The 22380-nt window shown below is 43.4% G+C and overlaps 2 protein-coding genes across 3 annotated transcripts; both read left to right on the top strand.

Annotated features, from left to right (window-relative positions):
* The first annotated feature begins 5530 nt into the window (after nt 1–5530).
* Nucleotides 5531–6418, top strand: LOC119271047 (Bowman-Birk type bran trypsin inhibitor-like). The gene is made up of 2 exons (XM_037553017.1): nt 5531–5716; nt 5800–6418. Exons 1-2 carry the CDS (start codon nt 5593–5595, stop codon nt 6042–6044), a joined length of 369 nt encoding a protein of 122 aa, XP_037408914.1. The 5' UTR covers nt 5531–5592; the 3' UTR covers nt 6045–6418.
* A 14438-nt stretch (nt 6419–20856) lies between these two features.
* On the top strand, nt 20857–22037 carry LOC119266811 (Bowman-Birk type trypsin inhibitor-like). 2 transcript variants are annotated; one of them, XM_037548089.1, is made up of 3 exons: nt 20857–20995; nt 21166–21414; nt 21490–22037. In XM_037548089.1, exons 1-3 carry the CDS (start codon nt 20893–20895, stop codon nt 21783–21785), a joined length of 648 nt encoding a protein of 215 aa, XP_037403986.1. In that variant the 5' UTR covers nt 20857–20892; the 3' UTR covers nt 21786–22037. The 2 variants fall into 2 exon arrangements, with proteins under 2 accessions (XP_037403986.1, XP_037403985.1); XM_037548088.1 differs by having other exon boundaries at nt 21166–21420.
* The last annotated feature ends 343 nt before the right edge of the window (nt 22038–22380 follow it).

Raw genomic sequence — 22380 nt, 5'->3', positions numbered from 1 at the left:
TGTAGCCTTATTAATTGCATGGTGCCGGAAGCATATCAATGAATAAGATAGTGTGCTTTTTAGAACACATTACAGATGTAGACGCTCATATATAAGTGCATACACTCATCTTTATAAACACATAGGCAGACCCTACCCCTATAAGTACCTCCCGGGGACTGAGCTGGCATATCATCTTGAGAGTAACAAACTCACCACAGATGCCTCGTAGTCGACGGAAACGTCTCTCCTAACCATCCAAGCACAGGTTGATTCGCAAGATAAGGTGTGTTGACCAGACAACCATGCCACCTTTGTACTTGTATATGTTCGAAACTTCTGAGTTTGATGCGGTCACTTGTACTAACATTAGCTATACGTAAGTTGTCAGAAAATTAAATTGGCTCAGTTGATTTTTCAGACTGTTGATTGTTGGTTCAAGATTTGTGTTATTTTTCCGTTGTGTTTTTTCTAGTCTAAACACACTTTATTAATCAACAATGTTCATGGGATATAATGAAGGTCTAGAGGATCAAGGAGCCAAAAATGGCAGCCTAGGTCCAGACCGAAAGCACGTTTAGCAAGGCCAAGTGACTCAGAATTTGAACTTCTTCCTTCAAAGATGCAGGATGAAGATGGAAAAATAATTATGCTATTTTTACGTTTTACATCATATTTATTTTTTTCTTAACCAGCTAAAATAAGATGCACTCTACCTAGTGTGATCATATTTTATTTTAAATCAATTACATGCACCATGTTCGTCAGTGATTTTATTTTCATTTTCTAATTCAAAACGGCCTGTTTAGTCTAGGGAATCCCCATCGTCTACCCATTGTATCGGGGCCGACGCGACGCACGACTCTCACTGCGTGCCTGTCTCAGGGTAGTTATAGGAGAAAGGGCTGGCGCATACGGCACTGCGTAACCGATCCTGATCGACGGCGACGGCCGAAGCAGGCAGGTTTCGTCCGCCTCCGGCGACAGTGGCGATGCTCAAGAAAATCCTACGGTCAGTCTCTCCTTCGTTGATTTCTATCATACGCGTTACTGGTCTACACCAGGCAGCAGCAATTTCATGATTTAGATTAAATTAGTTAGGTCAGTGATTTCTTCTTCTATCCTGGCGTGCCGGCCGGTATTACTTTTTTTTTGAAACGTACCGGCCGCTATTACAAATCAGTCATGATTCATTGGTTATATATAGTTTAGATTTAGTTTTTCATAAATTGTTTTTGTAAGTCATGAAGATGAAAACAGTATATTTTTTGTCTATAAATAACACATTTGATTTTCTGGGTAGTCAAGAACCTGATTTAAAAAAAACAAATGTAACCTATTTGCATTGCCCTGCTGATTGTAAGATAACCCCCTCCATTCCACAATGGAGTATATCAAAAGCATTGAATACATCTACGATGTTGACTAGTTTTTCGGCTCGTCGTCTCTTGGCCCCCCCTATACTCAAATCCTGACTCCGCCCCTGGGCTCAGAGATTCTGTTCGAAGAAATTTGACTGCAGTGAGTGGAAGTCGAAGACAAAATGAAAACATAGTATTCATTTCGTTGTTCTTCTTTCATTCATTTGAGTCATAGGACCTCTGTACTATTAAGAGGGGTATAGGTTCTCGAAACTTAGATCCGTTGTGATGCTTATCCCAAAACCTATGCAAGACTGGGAGAAATCTCTTTATGTTTCGAATGATTACCTGGCAGCAGTAGATGTTGTTCTTCGTGCTACAGGAGATATCTTTCGAACGGAGGAGTTAGCATCCCTTACTCTGCAAGGAATGTTACCGTTGTGCTCAATTTTTGACCATTGGACTCATGTTGTTCGGCCATTGGCTGCTCCACATGTCCAATTTGGTCTTTTCCCTCTAGGGAAGGTTGTGGCTATAAATAGCCACCCGACTCCAATGTTGCCCATTGGCTGCTCCGCTTAAGATTTCTGAGAAGATTGATTGAGCATCCCCTCTCCGAGTGATTTGACTTTAAGATCCACCGAGAGATAAAAAATCAAGAGCCCAAACTTAGACAGTGGTTGAGCATCACAGTAGTTCTGAGTTTAGAGTTCTTGTACCTATTAATCTTGAGAGTGGCGCACTCTCTAGACGGATAGTTGTCGGCTCGAGTGTTGAAGATTCATTGTCTTCACCGAGCAAGATCTTCAGCAACCAAGAGTCATTGTGGTTCGTGAAGAAGTCTGTCGAATGTTTGGAGATCACCGATAAGTATCTACCACGAGTGAAATCAACTGGAGTCTGATTAGCTCCTAGTTGAAGGAGAATAGGGCAAAGAGAGTTTATCTTCTGTGTTAAATCACAACCCCTTCAACCAGACGTAGTCCTTTGGCAGAAGGGCGGACTGGTCTACCAAATCCATTTGTCGCCATTGAGCACCACTGGTTCACACTCTACTTTACTGCATAACCTTCAGCAGTTTACTTTCGTGCTCTATGTCGATAGTTTATCTGTTCAATCATTGACTGTTGCATATCTCTCGTTTCTGTCATATCTGTCGTTCCCTTCTGTTAACGTTCGTTGTTCACCATGTTGCATTCTCATCATACAGCAAAGTCATTCCAACCGTGTACATTTCTATTCGCTCTGATCCTATTAAGACTGGTGTGATTTCCCTGTATCGCTTTCATTCATCTAGGCACAACTCTTTCTCGTGTTTTTCCCTCGTAGTTCATACCTTGTTTTTCTCTCGCGTTGCTGCATCTGTTCGCATATTACATTACCATCATTGTTGTCAAGCCTGTAATATCCTATGCTCGAACCATTATTGTTTCCTATGGCAACTATAGTACTATGGCAACTATACAAAATTGGGTTGTTGTAGTTGTAGCAGTATGGAAGATAATTACTGGTCGAAAGAATTGGTGACTAAGCTACGACAGAACGTCCCGGTGGTGATGACGCTAAACGGATTCCAGCAGGGAGAGGGGGGCGGCGGGCCGGCGGCGGGCGACGGCCAGTTCCACAGCGACGACGAGTTCGTGGTGTCGCTGTCCTTGGAGTGGTACGCGGGCGGGCATGGTGCGGCGGGTCGATACGCATCTTCAACCCTCACAATTCTTACATAAACGCCGAGGTGGTCGATGAATGCACCTGCTGAGACAGCGAGGTGGGCGCCTCCTCCCATATCTGGAAGAACTTCTATCTTGACACCAGCCTCGGCCAGGTGGACATCATATGGTCGGACCTGGACTTCTAACTCAAACATGCATGCATGGTGTCGGTCGATCGTTCAGCTCCGGCTGGTGATCATGAGTTCGCTGTTCATGGTGAATCGAGTTATTTGCTTTCAAGTTTCAGTTTGGAGTCTGTAACTGGGATATGCATGAATCCCTTATTAGTGTGTCAGCGTTGTTTACTATTTTCCCGGACGTCTCCGAGGCAGAAGTAGCTGAATAATGATGTGATAAACTGTGTGCTTGTATGCATGGTGTATGTGGGTAATCTACTTATTTGTAAGCATTAAGCAGTGTTAGTTCGTAAGTCTGTACCTCAGATTAAGGTGATCTCAGCTAGTTGTCCCCTTTGAGCACTGCATACCTAGGGCATCTCGTGCCTTAAAACTCCTGCAAACGTTTGGACCGATGTGTTCGGATCTTTTTTGCCATCCAACATAGTGGCACAAATATCCGCGGACACGTTGAGGTTCCAAATTCCCACAGATCAGATGTAATGCCAGGGAAGGTTTGCGAGAAGGGGCGGTGGACAAGATGACACGGAAGCTTGAGGGCTTCATGGACAATAAGGAGGAGGCATGTGCCAATCGCCATGGCATCAAGGAGAAAAAGAAGGCGGAGAGGTTTGATATGTTCATGGTGGCGAGGGAGTAAAAGATCAACCTTGAAAATCAAATTCAAAGCTCAAAGAAAAAAAGACCAAGCTCGAAGAGAGGAGGGTTGAGGCCGCGGCCGCTTCGGAGCAAACCAAAATGTTGGCCATCAAGATGGACGAGTTGGATCCTGATGTGCAAAGGTCGTGCAAGCCGTCCATGCAAACATGTTGAAGCACTTGCCGACAGAGGTAGCAGAGGCAAAGGCTGCGGAGGACCCAGCGACAGAGTGATGAGGAGGAGGCACGGACAACTTGTTTGGGTGGGCAAAATTTACACGGAGCGGAATTTTTATGATTGGGCGCATGTAAAAGCTAATGAACATTCATTATGTTTTGGTTGTAAAGATTGCATACGGATGCACTTTTATTTTCTCATAACATTTCTACTAATCAATATTTACATTTGTTAAACTCGTGAATTATCCAAAAAATCATTTTTTAAATATCTGACCATTTTGAACAATTTTTTTACAGATTTGATGAACATTTACAAATTTAATGACACTACACGATCGAATGATCTCAGGGAGTGGGCCCCTTCTTCACCTAATTGCAGTTATAAACCTCCACATTTGCACGTTCCCACTCCGTAACCCCGCTTGGCCCGTAATCCCTCGTAGCTGTAGCAAAACTCACATCACATGCACAGAAGACAGAAAGCTGAAATGGCTCCTCGGCTAAAACAGTTGTTTTGTACCCGCATACTAGTGTATACCCTTTATCTAGATCATTCAGTTTGTGTCAAGATTCATGCTATCCACAAGTGTCACAAACACGGAAAAGCAGAAAGCTGAAACAACTCCTCACCTAAAACTTTGCAGATCAAGTATACACAAGTGTCATTCATTATACAAAATATTTTTCATATTTTTATGAAACATGTATTGTCAAATTTCAAATTCTGAATGAATCATATCATTTTTAGAAAATTATGTTGTGCTAAAAATCCGAAACTTTTCTGCACATGATAGTACTTGTGTGATGTGGATCTGCAAAGTTTCAAGCTCAATTGTTCTTTTTTTTCATCCGGACATCCTCTTTCCATTAGCTGCTCAATGGAAAGATCACAAAGTTCTTTTATTTGAGAGGGAAAAAAAGATAGATTTTCTTGCATTAAGCCATTAACTTTGATGCAAGAATGGACGGTGAGGACAGAGGGTACACTCCTTTGCCTCTTTGTAATTCTTCATTCATGTCCCCTGGTTCTATTCCATGATCCCCTTTCTTGCTGATTCCCGTATTGAAAAAAAATAGTATTGGAACCTAGCTATTAGCTACTGGCTGTGACAAAAAACCTGGGTCGCCTGAAGAACAGACGCTCCATGTTTTGTATTGCCATAGGCCGATGCTCTATCTAGTTGACTGTACAATGTATCGAAATGGAATCGCGCTTGGGAGATGATGCGACCAGATCCGGTTTGACCGCCGATTGAGTCTGAGTCTCTCACTGATTAACTATCGTGCATCGAGTTAAAACTCAGAAGAACCCTAATACGTAATTCATCGGTTAAGGCAAGCATGCACGTGACCATCAAGGGGTAGAATAGACTTATCTCTACATCAATTATGCAGTGGTAGACCCGCAAAATAAATAAATAAATAAATGCAGTGGTGAGTGGCTAAGCGCCACGCCTTCGCCTCCGTGCCGCCCATCGAGATCTGTCCGCCGGACGGTGCTATATAGAGACCGCCCTGCCACAAGCTTCGCAAGGCAACAGTACACTGCACAGCTAGCAAATATTTGCCTTCGAGCGGTGCAGCCATGGAGAGAACCGTCGCCCACATCCTGCTGGTGCTTTCGCTCGGGGCGGCCCTCGTCGTCGCCGGCCGCCCTACCGGTGCCTCCGGCGAGGTGGCAGCCATTCGCCTCCCGAGCGACGGCCAAGGTACATACGACTGAGCATGAAAGCATAACTTGCACGGTTCGTACGTAGATACCATCCATTGATCTCTTGACCATGTGGTACAGGTCTTGGTGGTGATGCAACAACACTCGAGGAGGATGAGAGGCCGTGGGCATGCTGCGACGACACCCACTGCCTGATGGTGATCCCGAGGGCCTGCCTCTGCCGCGACACGGTGGCGCAGTGCGCCAGCGCGTGCCAGCACTGCGACCAGGTCGGCCCTGGCCGCTACGTTTGCCTGGATATACACGAAGGTTGGCCCGGCCCAAAGTGCACGCACCAAGTGGACGTCGCCGGCGCCGGTAACTAGCTACCATAGCTAGCTACGTTTCGGCGTGTTCCCCTCTCAGTAACTTGTTGCTCCGTGATCCACACAGTAGTCCCAGTGCCTATCTATGTACTAGTTCCACTTCAACTCGCTTAGCATGTGTAATAATAATAAAAAGCATGTGTAATACTCCCTTCGTCCCAAAATTCTTGTCCTAGATTTGTCTAAATACGGATGTATCAAGACACGTTTTAGTATTAGATACATCCGTATCTAGTCAAATCTAAGACACAAATTTTGAGACGGAGGGAGTAATCAAAATAGTGGGAAAAAAAGCATGTGTAATAATAAAAATAGTGTGCATGCTGTGCCAATCGATCAAAAGTGCCAAGTGCAAGATTACAGTTGTTTAACTTTGATTTGATTTGCACGAACAAAAAGATTTTCTTGCGCACCACACATTTCTTTTTATAAACACAATACGAACGCAAACGCTAGCATACACACATCCATGCTCATCTCAATGGACGCACACAGATCCTAACTTATGAGTATATCCGAGAGACAAAGCCGGCAGACCATGGGTCGCCATAGACGTCTCGTAGTTGACTATCTTACTACCGTTGAAAGAGTTACACCAGAAACCCAAGATAATTCTAGAAAATGCGATCACCCGTCCCAAGCTATGAACTATGAACCCGAATGGGCTGCTCGCACCATATGAAACCTAACCATCAGAACTATGTTTAGCTTACACACGCACTTAATTCTTCATGCCATTCTGCCTTGATTCTTGCGCTTCTCCTGCGGGTCCGGCATGCATCGATGTTGGCGCAGTAGATGTTAGAATAAATCTAAGGCATACCATCGATCATCTGAAGACCAAACAAACATACGAGACATCAAGCAATCACACAAGGCATGACATCGAGATTTGTTAACGAGGTTCACCGATATGGCTACATCCCGGGGCCTTAGGTTACATCGTGTGTCTACCCCCGCTATATATGAAAGGCCTAGGATACAAGTGTCCTATTAGGACACGACTCCATATCCTATCATACAACTCATAGTCCAACTGTAACCTAACTTGCACACAATATTCGACACAACTCTAACAAACTCCACCTTGGTGAATATTCTTCACCATCTTGAACTCGTCCATGCGTCGAACTTCCATGTACATTGGACTCGAGCTTATCCCATAAGCACCACTGCTACTCCAAAGACTCCATATGACTCCGCCAGCAACTTATATTAATTGTAGTCCCTTCTTTTCTTGACCACAGTTAATACTCGAGCAAAATTAAGTTTCTTGTTACTCTAGTTTGTGCTCCCAACTTTCAAAGTATCCGTCCAACGCCATCACGCACTGATCACTGATCTGTATGGAAGTGAACAACTAACATATTGGGTGTCACACATAAGAGTTATCTAAACTCAACATCACCGCTCCTTTCTTGACCGTCTGTCTGAAACTTGAAGGAATTTCACCGTTGCTTGTAGTCACCCCGAGTCACATTCGCAGTTGTCTCACCACATGTATGACCACCAGAGTCTTGGTCCGTCTCCATGTACCATGCATACCGCATGCCTCGCCGCTATTAACGCGTCGAGCCTCCGCTGTCCCGGTCGAGACTCAAGGGTCGCGAACCCACATAACTCAACCCCCACTACAGAGTATCACCGATCATCACCGACCGATGACGAGTTTCACGCTTCCATCAGACCACTGGACTCTAGTCCAAATTACGTGTCCCTCGCTTTTTCTGCGAGAATAGACTTCGACTGTCTGAGCTCTTTCGTCGTAGCCCCTTAATCAGCACCGAGTGAAGTCTTCCAAATTTCAGCTCCACCTTCAACATGACTCCATGATGATTGTACGTGCCACCCCGCGCCTCGTCAACTCAAAGCTCTCATGTGCAGCATTTTAAATCAACCTTGCACCGTAGCCTTGCGTGGTACATGAGGACTCGGTCCTCCTTTTTTCTCTCAAACAAATCCCGTACTGATTGCTCTCGCCTGCTGTACCCGACCTGATTCGTCGATTTGGCCAGTACGTGTACGTGACTCCACCTCCTGCAGCCGTGCGGCTTTTCGCCACCTGGGCCGCTGCCCATGTGGGTTTCTGTAGCCATTGATCGACCGATAGCAGCCTGCCTGCCCGTGCGCGGTGCGCCGCTGCCGCTGCCTCTAACGCTCGCCCGATCGATCCGCGATCGCCGCACGTCTAGCTCTCGCACATGTATCTTCCGTCGGGAACTTTGACTGCTTCCAATTGCTTCACCAAAGATTGCAAGCCGACCAACTCTGCTTTAGATCGCAACTCGGCGACATCCTTCGTCCCACATCACGACTGCATCATGCAGATTTCTGTCGATATTCTTCCTCCTCTAGATCAACTCTCGCCGCTTCTGAACAAGCTAGCTCATGATACCACTTGTTAGAATAAATCCGAGGCATACCGTCGATCATCCGAGGACCAAGGAATCACACGAGGCATGACACCTATATTTGCTAACTAGGTTTACCGATATGGCTACATCCCCGGAGCTTGACTATGGGCACTCCTCCCCATGACACCACTACGATACCGCACCCGGCCGCCCTGGACGCCGGCACATGCCGTCGGCTTCCCCTACGTTCCCGTGCTATTATGTTGGCGTAGGCTACATCGTGTGTCTACCCCCGCTATATATTAGGACACGACTCCATATTCTATCTAAACACAATACAACTCATAGTCCAAATGTAATCTCACTTGTATACAATATTCGACACAACTCTAACACTAGACCGTAGAGGTTCGGGGAGGGAGGGGTACCAGTACCAGAGAGCAGGGTGGAGCCAGAAAATTAGGTCAATGGGTTCACTTGTTAGCTCATTCTGACATCTGGTAGAGATGCATTCCTGCTTCCCGGACATGTTTCGATTCTCAATCTAAGACAGTGACATGCAATGTCTTTTGGCCTTAGGATCTTGTCTCATAATGACACGTCTCCAATGTATCTATAATTTTTGATTGATCCATGCTATATTATCTACTGTTTTGGACATTATTGAGCTTTATTATCCACTTTTATATTATTTTTGGGACTAACCTATTAACCGGAGGCCCAGCCCAGAATTGTTGTTTTTTGCCTGTTTTAGGGTTTCGAAGAAAAAGAATATCAAACGGAGCCAAAAACCTAATTCCACCGCCGCAACTTTCTGTATCCACGAGATCCCATCTCGGGGCCTGTTCCAGAGCTCCGCCGGAGGGGCATTGATCACGGAGGGCTTCTACATCAACACCATAGTCCATCCGATGAAGTGTGAGTAGTTTACCTCAGACCTACGGGTCCATAGTTATTAGCTAGATGGCTTCTTCTCTCTTTTTGGATCTCAATACAATGTTCTCCCCCTCTCTTGTGGAGAACTATTCGATATAATCTTCTTTTTGTAGTGTGTTTGTTGAGACCGATAAATTGTGGGTTTATGATCAAGTCTATCTATGAACAATATTTGAATCTTCTCTAAATTCTTTTATGTATGATTGGTTATCTTTGCAAGTCTCTTCGAATTATCAGTTTGGTTTGGCCTACTAGATTGATCTTTCTTGCAATGGGAGAAGTGCTTAGCTTTGGGTTCAATCTTGCGGTGTCCTTTCCCAATGACAGTAGGGGCAGCAAGGCACGTATTGTATTGTTGCCATCGAGGATAACAAGATGGGGTTTTCATCATATTGCATAAGTTTATCCCTCTACATCATGTCATCTTGCTTAAGGCGTTACTCTGTTTTTAACTTAATACTCTAGATGCATGCTAGATAGCGGTCGATGAGTGGAGTAATAGTAGTAGATGCAGGCAGGAGTCGGTCTACTTGTCTCGGACGTGATGCCTATATACATGATCATACCTAGATATTCTCATAACTATGTGTTGGGGAACGTTGCAGAAAACAAAAAATTTCCTACGGTTTCACCAAGATCCATCTATGAGTTCATCTAGCAACGAGTGATCGGATTGCATCTACATACCTTTGTAGATCACGCGCGGAAGCGTTCAAAGAACGGGGATGAGGAAGGCATACTCGACGTGATCCAAATCACCGGAGATCCTAGCGCCGAACGGACGGCACCTCCGCGTTCAACACACGTACGGTCAGCGTGACGTCTCCTTCTTCTTGATCCAGCAAGGAGGAAGGAGAGGTTGAGGAAGATGGCTCCAGCAGCAGCACGACGGCGTGGTAGTGGTGGAGCTGCAGTACTCCGGCAGGGCTTCGCCAAGCACTATAGAGGAGGAGGATGTGTTGGAGAGGGAGAGGGAGGCACCAAAGGCGTGGGGTGAGAAGTCCTCCATCTCCCCACTATATATAGGAGGGCCAAGGGGGGGGGCGCCGGCCCTAGGAGATCCAATCTCCTAGGAGGGCGGCGTCCAAGGGAGGAATCCCTCCTCCCCAAGGCACCTTGGAGGTGCCTTCCCCCTTTGGGACTCTTCCCTTCTTGAACCCTAGGCGCATGGGCCTCTTGGGGCTGGTGCCCTTGGCCCATGTAGGCCAAGGCGCACACCCCTACAGCCCATGTGGCCCCCCGGGGCAGGTGGACCCCCGGGACCCTTCCGGTGGTCCCGGTACAATACCGGTGACCCCGAAACTTGTCCCGATGTCCGAAATAGCACTTCCTATATATAATTCTTTACCTCCGGACCATTCCGGAACTCCTCGTGACGTCCGGGATCTCATCCAGGACTCCGAACAACATTCGGGTTACTGCATATACATATCCCTACAACCCTAGCGTCACCGAACCTTAAGTGTGTAGACCCTACGGGTTCGGGAGACCTGTAGACATGACCGAGATCACTCTCCGGTCAATAACCAACAGCGGGATCTGGATACCCATGTTGGCTCCCACATGCTCCTCGATGATCTCATCGGATGAACCACGATGTCGAGGATTCAATCAATCCCGTATACAATTCCCTTTGTTAATCGGTATGTTACTTGCCCGAGATTCGATCGTCGGTATCCCAATACCTCGTTCAATCTCGTTACCAGCAAGTCACTTTACTCGTACCGTAATGCATGATCCCGTGACCAGACACTTGGTCACTTTGATCTCATTATGATGATGCATTACCGAGTGGGCCCAGTGATACCTCTCCGTCATACGGAGTGACAAATCCCAGTCTTGATCCGTGTCAACCCAACAGACACTTTCGGAGATACCCGTAGTATACCTTTATAGTCACCCAGTTACGTTGTGACGTTTGGTACACTCAAAGCACTCCTACAATATCCGGGAGTTACACGATCTCATGGTCTAAGGAAAAGATACTTGACATTGAAAACTCTAGCAAACAAACTATACGATCTTGTGCTATGTTTAGGATTGGTTCTTGTCCATCACATCATTCTCCTAATGATGTGATCTCGTTATCAATGACATCCAATGTCCATAGTCAGGAAACCATGACTATCTGTTGATCAACGAGCTAGTCAACTAGAGGCTTACTAGGGACATGTTGGTGTCTATTATTCACACATGTATTACGATTTCCGGATAACACAATTATAGCATGAATAAAGACAATTATCATGAACAAGAAATATAATAATAATGCTTTTATTATTGCCTCTAGGGCATATTTCCAACACTATGCTCAATTCTGTCAATTGCTCAACAGTAATTTGTTCACCCACCGTAGAATACTTATGCTCTTGAGAGAAGCCACTAGTGAAACCTATGGCCCCCGGGTTTATCTTCATCATATTAATCTCCTACTACTTAGTTGTTTCCTTTGCTTTTTACTTTGCCCTTATTCTACTTTGCATCTTTATCACAAAAATACCAAAAATATTATCTTATCATATCTATCAGATCTCACTCTCGTAAGTGGCCGTGTAGGGATTGACAACCCCTTATCGCGTTGGTTGCGAGGATTTATTTGTTTTGTGCAGGTACGAGGGACTCGCGCGTAGCCTCCTACCGGATTGGTACCTTGGTTCTCGTAAACTGAGAGAAATACTTACGGTACTTTGCTGCATCATCCCTTCCTCTTCGGGGAAAATCAACATAGTGCTCAAGAGGTAGCAAGAAGGATTTCTGGCGCCGTTGCCGGGGAGGTCTACGCAAAAGTCAATATACCAAGTACCCATCACATACCCTTATCTCCCGCATTACATTATTTGTCATATGCCTCTCATTTTTCTCTCCCCCACTTCACCCTTGCCATTTTATTCGCCCTCTCTCTCTATCCCCCCTCTCTTTCTCTATTTGCCTCTTTTTGCCCGCTTGTTTGCTTGTGTTAGTTTGCTTTCTTGTCGTTATGGCTAGTCTCTTATCTTCTCCGTTATCTCCCGAGAGTTAAATTCTAAATTTTAAGCAAATGAAGGGAGAAACTCTAAAAGATGCTTGGTATAGAGTTTGCAATGCTCAAAATAGATCTACCATGAAGCAATCTACTTCCGTTCTTCTTCGCAATTTTTATGTAGGCATAACTCCCTGGCACAGATATATCCTTGATACTATTACCGGAGGGAACTTCTTGGGTAGCCATACTTTTGATTCTTATAATGCTATGATATTTTTGTTTGGCTCACCCCCTCTTTTGGTTAATGGAATTGTATTAACTATGGAGCATGTAATGCAAAGGCTTGAAATTATTGAAAATAAGGTTGCCACCGTAGAGTTAATTGAAAATTTGGATAAAAAGATTCACAACCGAATCTCTCAATATGGATCAAAAGTAGGAGTCACTTTGAAAAATATTAAAGAGAAGGAACACATAGTTAATGAGAAAGTAAATCACGATTCCACTAGAATTGATAAACTTGAGGATATTATTATCAACTTGGGAACCTCTTTTTCTCCCGTAAAGAACACTCCAAGTCCTCCTGCTAAAATTGCCAAGCTTATGTATGTTCCTAAGAATAAGGGTGAATCCTCTAGTAAGGAAACTGCGGATCTCAAATCTATAAGTGTTCATCCCAATCTTTTTGCTATCATTAAGGAACCATTTATTACAAATGATTTTTTTCAATCTTGTGCCTAAAAATTTGATAATCAATACAAAGGAAGAAATTCCTAAAGATGGTATATGCCTCATTGAAGAATTGCCTACCAAATATGGCAATACCTAGATCTATCCTTGCTTGTTATGCCTAGCTAGGGGCGTTAAACGATAGCGCTTGTTGGGAGGCAACCCAATTTTATTTTTATTCCTTGCTTTTTGCTCCTGTTTAGTAATAAATAATTTATCTAGCCTCTTTTTTGGTTGTGTTTTTTGTGTTTAATTAGTGTTTGTGCCAAGTAGAACCGTTGGAAAGACTTGGGGAAAGTCTTGTTACACTTGCTGTAAAAAACAGAAACTTTAGCGCTCACGAGAACTACTGCCATTTTTATTTGGAAAGTGATATTTAGTTAATTCTTTTTGCAGATGATTAATAGATAAATTCCTCACGTTCAATAATTTATTTTAGAATTTTTGGGGTTCCAGCTCTTGCGCTAGCAACAGATTACTACAGACTGTTCTGTTTTTGACAGATTCTGTTTTTCGTGTGTTGTTTGCTTATTTTGATGAATCTATGGTTAGTAAAATAGTCTATAAACCATAGAGAAGTTGGAATACAGTAGGTATAACACCAATATAAATAAATAATGAGTTCATTACAGAACCTTGAAGTGGTCTTTTGTTTTCTTTCGCTAACGGAGCTCACGAGATTTTCTACTTTAAGTTTTGTGTTGTGAAGTTTTCAAGTTTTGGGTAAAGATTTGATGGATTATGGAACAAGGAGTGGCAAGAGCCTAAGCTTGGGATGCCCATGGCACTCCCAAGATAATCTAAGGATACCTAAAAGCCAAAGCGTTGGGATGCCCCGGAAGGCATCCCCTCTTTCGTCTACTTCTATCGGTAACTTTACTTGAAGCTATATTTTTATTCGCCACATGATATGTGTTTTGCTTGGAGCGTCTTGTATGATTTGAGTCTTTATTTTTTATTTTACCACAATAATCCTTACTATACACACCTTTTGAGAGAGCCATACATGATTTGGAATTTGTTAGAATACTCTATGTGCTTCGCTTATATCTTTTGAGTTATATAGTTTTCCTCTACTACTTCACTTATATTTTTTAGAGCATGGTGGTGGATTTGTTTTATAGAAACTATTGATCTCTCATGCTTCACTTATATTATTTTGAGAGTCTTAAATAGCATGGTAATTTCCTTAAAATCTTAATATGCTTGGTATACAAGATTAATAATAAAACTTTCTTATGAGTGTGTTGAATACTATCAGAAGTTTGATACTTGATAATTGTTTTGAGATATGAAGATTGTGATATTAAAGTTATGCTAGTTGAGTAGTTGTGCATTTGAGAAATACTTGTGTTAAAGTTCGTGATTCCCGTAGCATGCACGTATGGTGAACCGTTATGTGATGAAGTCGGAGCATGATTTATTTTTTGACTGTCTTCCTTATGAGTGGCGGTTGGGGACGAGCGATGGTCTTTTCCTACCAATCTATCCCCCTAGGAGCATGCGCGTAATACTTTGCTTTGATTACTTTTAAATTTTTGCAATAAGTATATGAGTTCTTTATGACTAATGTTGAGTCCATGGATTATACGCACTTTTCTCACCCTTCCACCTTTGCTAGCCTCTCTAATACCGCACAACTTTCGCCGTTATCATACACCCACCATATACCTTCCTTAAAACAGCCACCATACCTATCTATTATGGCATTTCCATAGCCATTCCGAGATATATTTCCATGCAACTTTCTACCGTTCCGTTTATTATGACACACTCCATCATTGTCATATTGCTTAGCATGATCATGTAGTTGACATCGTATTTGTGGCAAAGCCACCATTCATAATTCTTTCATATGTGTCACTCTTGATTCATTGCATATCCCGGTACACCGCCGGAGGCATTCATATAGAGTCATATTTTGTTGTAAGTATCGAGTTGTAATTGTTGAGTTGTAAGAAAAATAAAAGTGTGATGATCATCATTATTAGAGCATTGTTCCAGTGAGGAAAGGATGATGGAGACTATGATTCCCCCACAAGTTGGGACGAGACTCCGGATGAAAAATAAAAAAAGGGAGAAAAGAGGCCATAAAAAAGAGAGAAACGGCCCAAATAAAAAATGAGAGAAAAATAGAAAAAGAGAGAAGGGGCAATGCTACTATCCTTTTACCACACTTGTGCTTCAAAGTAGCACCATGATTTTCATGATAGAGAGTCTCCTATGTTATCACTTTCATATACTAGTGGCAATTTTTCATTATAGAACTTGGCTTGTATATTCCAATGATGGGATTCCTCAAAATGCCCTAGGTCTTCATGAACAAGCAAGTTGGATGCACACCCACTTAGTTTCTTTTTGAGCTTTCATATACTTATAGCTCTAGTGCATCCGTTGCATGGCAAAGATTGATTTTATTACGACATGCTATTTTTTCCATTCATTACCTTTGAGGATCAGTCGTGGTCTTCTAGACTCTACCAAGCCCTACTCACTCACATTGATATCTATTGATGGGAATCTCCATAGCCCGTTGATACGCCTAGTTGATGTGAGACTATCTTCTCCCTTTTTGTCTTCTCCACAACCACCATTCTATTCCACCTATAGTGCTATGTCCATGGCTCACGCTCATGTATTGTGTGAAGATTGAAAAGTTAGAGAACACCAAAAGTATGAAACAATTGCTTAGCTTGTCATCGGGGTTGTGCATGATTTAAATATTTTGTGTGGTGAAGATGGAGCATAGCCAGACTATATGATTTTGTAGGGATAACTTTCTTTGGCCATGTTATTTTGAGAAGACATAATTGCTTTGTTAGTATAGTTGAAGTATTATTATTCTTATGTCAATATTAAACTTTTCTCTTGAATCTTTCGGATCTGAATATTCATACCATAATTAAGAAGAATTACATTAAAATTATACGTCTCCAACTTTTGTTGCATTCGTGCTTCCCGGACATGTTTCGATTTTTAATCTAGGACAGTGACATGCAATGTCTTTTGGCCTTAGGATCTTGTCTCATAATGATACGTCTCCAACGTATCTATAATTTTTGATTGCTCTATGCTATAGTATGTATTGTTTTGGACATTATTGGGCTTTATTATCCATTTTTATATTATTTTTGGGACTAACCTATTAACCGGAGGCCCAGCCCAGAATTGATGTTTTTTGCCTGTTTTAGGGTTTCGAAGAAAAGGAATATCAAACGGAGCCAAAAACCTAATTCCACTGCCGCAACTTTCTGTATCCTCGAGATCCCATCTTGGGGCCTGTTCCGGAGCTCCGCCGGAGGGGGCATCGATCACGGAGGGCTTCTACATCAACACCATAGCCCATCCGATGAAGTGTGACTAGTTTACCTCAGACCTACGGGTCCATAGTTATTAGCTAGATGGCTTCTTCTCTCTTTTTGGATCTCAATACAATGTTCTCCCCCTCTCTTGTGGAGAACTATTCGATGTAATCTTCTTTTTGCGGTGTGTTTGTTGAGACCGATGAATTGTGGATTTATGTTCAAGTCTATCTATGAACAATATTTGAATCTTCTCTGAATTCTTTTATGTATGATTGGTTATCTTTGCAAGTCTCTTCGAATTATCAGTTTGGTTTGGCCTACTAGATTGATCTTTCTTGCAATGGGAGAAGTGCTGAGCTTTGGGTTCAATCTTGCGGTGTCCTTTCCCAGTGACAGTAGGGACAACAAGGCATGTATTGTATTGTTGCCATCGAAGATAACAAGATGGGGTTTTCATCATATTGCATGAGTTTATCCCTCTACATCATGTTATCTTGCCTAAGGCGTTACTCTGTTTTTAACTTAATACTGTAGATGCATACTACATAGCGGTCGATGAGTGGAGTAATAGTAGTAGATGCAGGCAGGAGTCGGTCTACTTGTCTCGGACGTGATGCCTATATACATGATCATACCTAGATATTCTCATAACTATGCTCAATTCTGTCAATTGCTCAATAGTAATTTGTTCACCCACCGTAGAATACTTATGCTCTCGAGAGATGCTACTAGTGAAACATATGGCCCCCGGGTCTATCTTCATCATCATTAATCTCCTACTACTTAGTTGTTTCCTTTGCTTTTTTACTTTGCCTTTATTTTACTTTGCATCTTTATCACAAAAATACCAAAAATATTATATTATCATATCTATCAGATCTCACTCTCGTAAGTGGCCGTGTAGGGATTGACAACCCCTTATCGCGTTGGTTGCGAGGATTTATTTGTTTTGTGCAGGTACGAGGGACTCACGCGTAGCCTCCAACTGGATTGGTACCTTGGTTCTCAAAAATTGAGGGAAATACTTACGCTACTTTGCTGCATCATCCCTTCCTCTTCAGGGAAAACCAACGCAGTGCTCAAGAGGTAGCACATAACATGTTTCCATTCTCAATCTAGGAGTGGCAATCTATGAAACAACACTTGCTGAAGAGAGGACATCGTGGTTGTGGATGATATCTCTTGTGTTCTTGTCAAGCGGCTCCATGGTCATCCTGTGGCGGCCCAACAATCTAGACCGGGAGGATTACAAGGATAGATAAAATGATGGGAGGCAAAAATATTAATGGTACACTTACCGAAGCTTTCTATGGATTGGTTTTTCCGGACTCCTCTTCCACCAATCCATGCCCCCTTGATTTTCACTGGTGCCCCCCTTCCCCCCTAAGCTCCAACCATAATTTGCCACTTCAGCCCGTAACAATAAATCCGTAACACAAGGGTTTTGCATGTAAGGTAAGTACAATGATTTATATGATCATTTTCTTTTACATTGCATGCCTCTAATAACAAGTTATACAATGAATCCAATAAATTTTCATGCTACTTCATAAGAACAGATTAAAACTAAAATTGAAAAGTGTGGGGCATCATGTACAACAAAAAAAAGGATTAACCTTGCTAAGAGATTATTCCTTGACTAAGGAAGGTCAAATTATTCTTTTTATTTATCTATCATTTACCTCAGCAATCATCGTATGTGTCATTGTAGTTGCATGCCCTAAGTGGGAGATTGTTGGTACATGCATGTAGTAGTTGTAGTTAGAATTTTGTATTTTTCATAGTGTATGTACAAAATTAGTCTATAACTGTTCAAACGTCTCTCGGAACACGAGTATCAGTGAGCTACATTTTGAATAGTTGAAAAACAACAATTTTGAAGTTTCAAGAAATGCAAAAATAAATTCTACATGGTAATATGAATGCATACTACAGACGCAAAAAAATTGATACAGAGTTAAATTAACATGTGAGCTACACAAAAAAGACAAATGCATGGATTTTTACTGGTGAATAGTGCATGTGCTGATCATGTTTTCGAAATCATGAATTTGTCATTTATATGTGTAGTATACATATATATTACCTTGTAGGATTTATTTTCAGCATGTTTTAAATCTTTTAAATATATTTTTTGAACTATTCAAAAATAAAGTGCTCACTGACACTCGTGCTCCAAAAAATGTGTACACTCTGTATGTGGCACAATTGTATTATGTTCATCCGGCCTATCACTCGTGCTCCAAAAATGTGTACACTCTGTATGTGGCACAATTATATTATGTTCATCCGGCCTATCACTCGTGCTCCAAAAATGTGTACACTCTGTACGTGGCACAATTGTATTATGTTCATCCGGCCTATCACTCATGCTTAGTCCTCCGAAATTAAAGATACTTATGAATTTCGAAACCTTCTCAATATGTACAAATTAAACATGTGTCCCAAAATCTATGTGGGTATTTAACATGTTTCATATTATAATTTACAATACTATGTGTGGTAAGTCATGAAGATTTGCGAAAAATGTCTTACATACCAAAAGGATCATGTATTGTTACAAAAATTTGGAGTATACGAATGGGTTGCATGTGAGCATGGCTGGCGATGTACGAGGACATCGCTTTTGCCTACGTTGTGTTTCTCCATTTATATTGCGTTTGCTTGGTCCTTGGCATTTTTGTATGCCATCTCATGTTTTAGACCTACTTTAGATAGGTGTGGTGTGTCCTTCGTAAAGGTTTTTGTCTGGGTTTTGTCTAATAAACCAAGGAGTTTCAGCCATCGGCTTCCTCTTTTCCAATGGAATCTTAGCAGCTCTTCAGCTATTGTTTCTCTTAAAAAAATGTTCTGAAGATTTGTGAAAAAGTCTTACATACCAAAAGGATCCTGTAGTGTTCCACAAATTTGGAGTACTCAAATGGGTTGCGCGTAAATTTACTTGGTTCCAAACATGTTTCTGAAGAAATATAGTGTTCCAATCTGATCTCGAAATGACTTGGTACGTTTTAACCCAGTTTCAACCAAGTTTCGTGTGCAACATTTGCACATAAATTGATGTACTGCAATTATTTTCGTAAAGCAAGTGGCCTTATAAACCAAAAAGAGAAAGTACAGTATGTATTTCTTTTTTTAGAGTATTGTCATCGTTGGCTAATCCACTAGTGAGTCCGTTCATATCCAAATGGAATCGCCGTGTGGACATCGATGATGTGACAAGATCCGTTTTCGCCGCCGAGCGATTCTGACTCATTGACTGATCTATAGGTTAACTAGAGTGTCTAGTTGCCCTTCCAAAAGAAAAGTACATAATGTCTTGTTGCAATTGATGCATCGGGTTAAACACTCTCAAGTAGTGTGCTAATCCATCGGTTAAGGAGAGCTTGTACGATCATCATCTATTTACGTGTGCAGACCACGTGATGGCTTCATGCCCCCAACGCATGCACGCGGAATCGTGATTCCCACCACGCGTGTGCACCCTTTTGAAAGTAAGGGCATATTCAACGCAGACTCGAGAACTTCTCGTATCCACTCGAACCGAGCGATCCGGACCCTGCAAGCCATTCAATGGTGTCTAGAATATAATGTACCGTAGTAATCCACTTGACCCCTTGCAATTTAGAACGGACGGCTATGATTGCACGAAGTGATTAAGTTGCAGTACTCGGTTATACATCTACTCTATTGGGCCCGATTTGACTACTAAAAGCATCTCCAACAGAAGCGCTATATAAGCGACGCGCGGTATAAAAATTGCTTTCAGTGCGCGAGGACCTGATTTGAAGTCTCCAGCAGCCGCCCAAAAAGCGCGCGCACGGTATAACTAATGCAGCGTGCGCATTAAAAAGGCATCGCGTGCAGCATATTTAGTGCGTCCGGTCGCGCGCGCTGCAAACTCTGGGATGATGCAGATGAGACCGCTTGATTGGGACCGCTGGACTCGCGCGCACTGCATATTTTACAACGCTTGTTGGAGTAAAGGTCTTCTAGCGTCCTAAAAAAATTACTTGTGCGCTGTAAACCTATTTTTTAAACGCCACGCATTGGACGGCTGTTGGAGATGCTCTAAAATGCGTCTTATTATCCAGTTTGGAAGCTAGTTGTAGTATGAGAATCTAGCATCATTCCAAGTGGACTATGGAATCTATCGAGCTCGCCGGTGACCAGTCCGCGTGTTTGCCGCCTGTCGACCCTAAGCCACCTGCTAATTTTAGGTTAACTAAAGCCTAGTTACAAGTGATCTCTGATAGATTAGTCAGAAGCATCGCAATATGCATCAGTTTAATTATTATGCAAGCACGCATGCATGCATCGAGTCAAAAGTAGTCCACAACGTATGCTTCGTTATTCGTGCACGACATGTGATACCATGACTCAATGCGTGCACGGTGTCGGGGGTCCCTGGGTATATGTACATTAAGATAACTGAACCCAGCAGCCCGTTGCAGAAATAGCAGCGGCAAGATCGATCTTCATCTAAACCTAGCGCGCGCGGCTATAAATACGGACCGGCACCGCTAAGTTTCATTCACTAGGAGCTAGCTAATCGACCTGCAGCCATGAAGAGAACCATTGCTGCCGTCCTGCTAGTGCTTTCCCTCGGGGCCCTCGTCGCTGCCATCGCCGACGACCATGTAGACACCATTCGTCTTCCGAGCAACGGTAACTGTCACGCTATTTGATTAGATAAACTATATGTACATTGTTTTACTGCCAGAATTGTGAAGAGAGAGCAAGTGCTTTTGCTAGCTACTCCCTCCGTAAAGAAATATGTGAGGGTCTAGATCACTAATTAAAGTAGTGATGAACGTGATATATATGTACGAATCCAGGTCTTGCTGATGAAGTAGCGACGGCGGCTACGGAGAAGAAGAGGCCGTGGAAGTGCTGCGACAGCCCGTTGTGCAGCAGGTCCATCCCGCCGCGGTGCCGCTGCATGGACGCGGTGGAGCAGTGCGACGAGGCCTGCACCCGGTGCGAGGCGTCCCAGTCCGACCCTTCCAAGCGGATGTGCAACGACCGGTACCATGGCTGGCCCGGGCCAAACTGCACCGAGCCCGACGCCGACGACATCCCAAGTGGTACTGGTACCACGCATCCTCGAAGACTTGGCATCTCCATGTACTAGTAATATCTAACGGTGTGCGCGCGTGCAGGTCCAGGAGTTTCTGGTCCACCGGTCGTTGGTCAGGAAGCGACGGCGGCGATGGCAACGGAGACGTCTGTTAGCGAGGAGAGCGCCGCCGTCGGCGAGGAGAAGCCGAGGCCATGGAAATGCTGTGACCACCCCCTGTGCACGAGGTCTTCCCCGCCTACCTGCTTCTGCCACGACAAGGTGAAGAAGTGCGCCAAGACCTGCAAGAAGTGCCTCAAGGACGAGTCAGGCTCTTCCCTCCGCGTGTGCGGCGACCGGTACTTCGGCTGGGCCGGGCCCAGGTGCCACGAGATCTAGCCTGGCCGCCGCCGTCCGCCGCGGATGTCCATGCACGCTCAGCTCTATCTTTGCACCGGGTGATGGTGAACGAATAAAGCGAGACGGCCGGCCGGTCAGTGGCCTGGTGTACCGAGTCACGGAGTTCTGTGTCGCACTGTAGTAGGTGCGCACGTACGTGTAGTTTTGTTCCGGGTTGTCGTTGTAGCGCTAGTAGTGTTTAGTTGCATGGTCTCAACATTGATGAATAAGATAAGTTGTGTTGATCAGACAGTCGTGCCATCTTTGTTGATGCTGGATAGTTCAAGTTTGAGGTGGTCAAGTGATACATGTACTACCTCTGTACTGTGCCAAAATATAAGATGATTTTACAGTGCAAAAACGTCTTGTATTTTGGTACAAAAGAGTACCACGAGTGGTTGGTTTCGTGGGTGTGCATGCATGACCGGTTGATGTTGGAGAAGAACTTAGGGGGGCTGTTTTGAAAGTTCAGAGACTAGTGTGTAATCTTTCTATCTTTCTGATGATGTTTGTAATTTGTACTCTGTCGCACCGCTTTGGCCTTCTGGAGATGCCATCTCAATATGTATAAATTAAATGCGGATTTTTAACATGT

Source organism: Triticum dicoccoides, chromosome 3A (assembly GCF_002162155.2).
Source record: "Triticum dicoccoides isolate Atlit2015 ecotype Zavitan chromosome 3A, WEW_v2.0, whole genome shotgun sequence".
In the NCBI taxonomy this organism is placed as follows: domain Eukaryota; kingdom Viridiplantae; phylum Streptophyta; class Magnoliopsida; order Poales; family Poaceae; genus Triticum; species Triticum dicoccoides.
The sequence above is the reverse complement of the archived record's forward strand: the minus strand, read 5'-3'. Positions and strand labels throughout refer to the sequence as shown.

Excerpts from the sequence above, each read along its gene's own strand:
- LOC119271047 (XM_037553017.1), top strand. The coding sequence starts at position 5,593 with ATGGAGAGAACCGTCGCCCACATCCTGCTGGTGCTTTCGCTCGGGGCG. Across the intron at positions 5,717-5,799 it reads CCTCCCGAGCGACGGCCAAG|GTCTTGGTGGTGATGCAACA; the intron begins GTACATACGACT and ends CATGTGGTACAG.
- LOC119266811 (XM_037548088.1), top strand. The coding sequence starts at position 20,893 with ATGAAGAGAACCATTGCTGCCGTCCTGCTAGTGCTTTCCCTCGGGGCC. Across the intron at positions 20,996-21,165 it reads CATTCGTCTTCCGAGCAACG|GTCTTGCTGATGAAGTAGCG; the intron begins GTAACTGTCACG and ends GTACGAATCCAG. Across the intron at positions 21,421-21,489 it reads CGACATCCCAAGTGGTACTG|GTCCAGGAGTTTCTGGTCCA; the intron begins GTACCACGCATC and ends GCGCGCGTGCAG.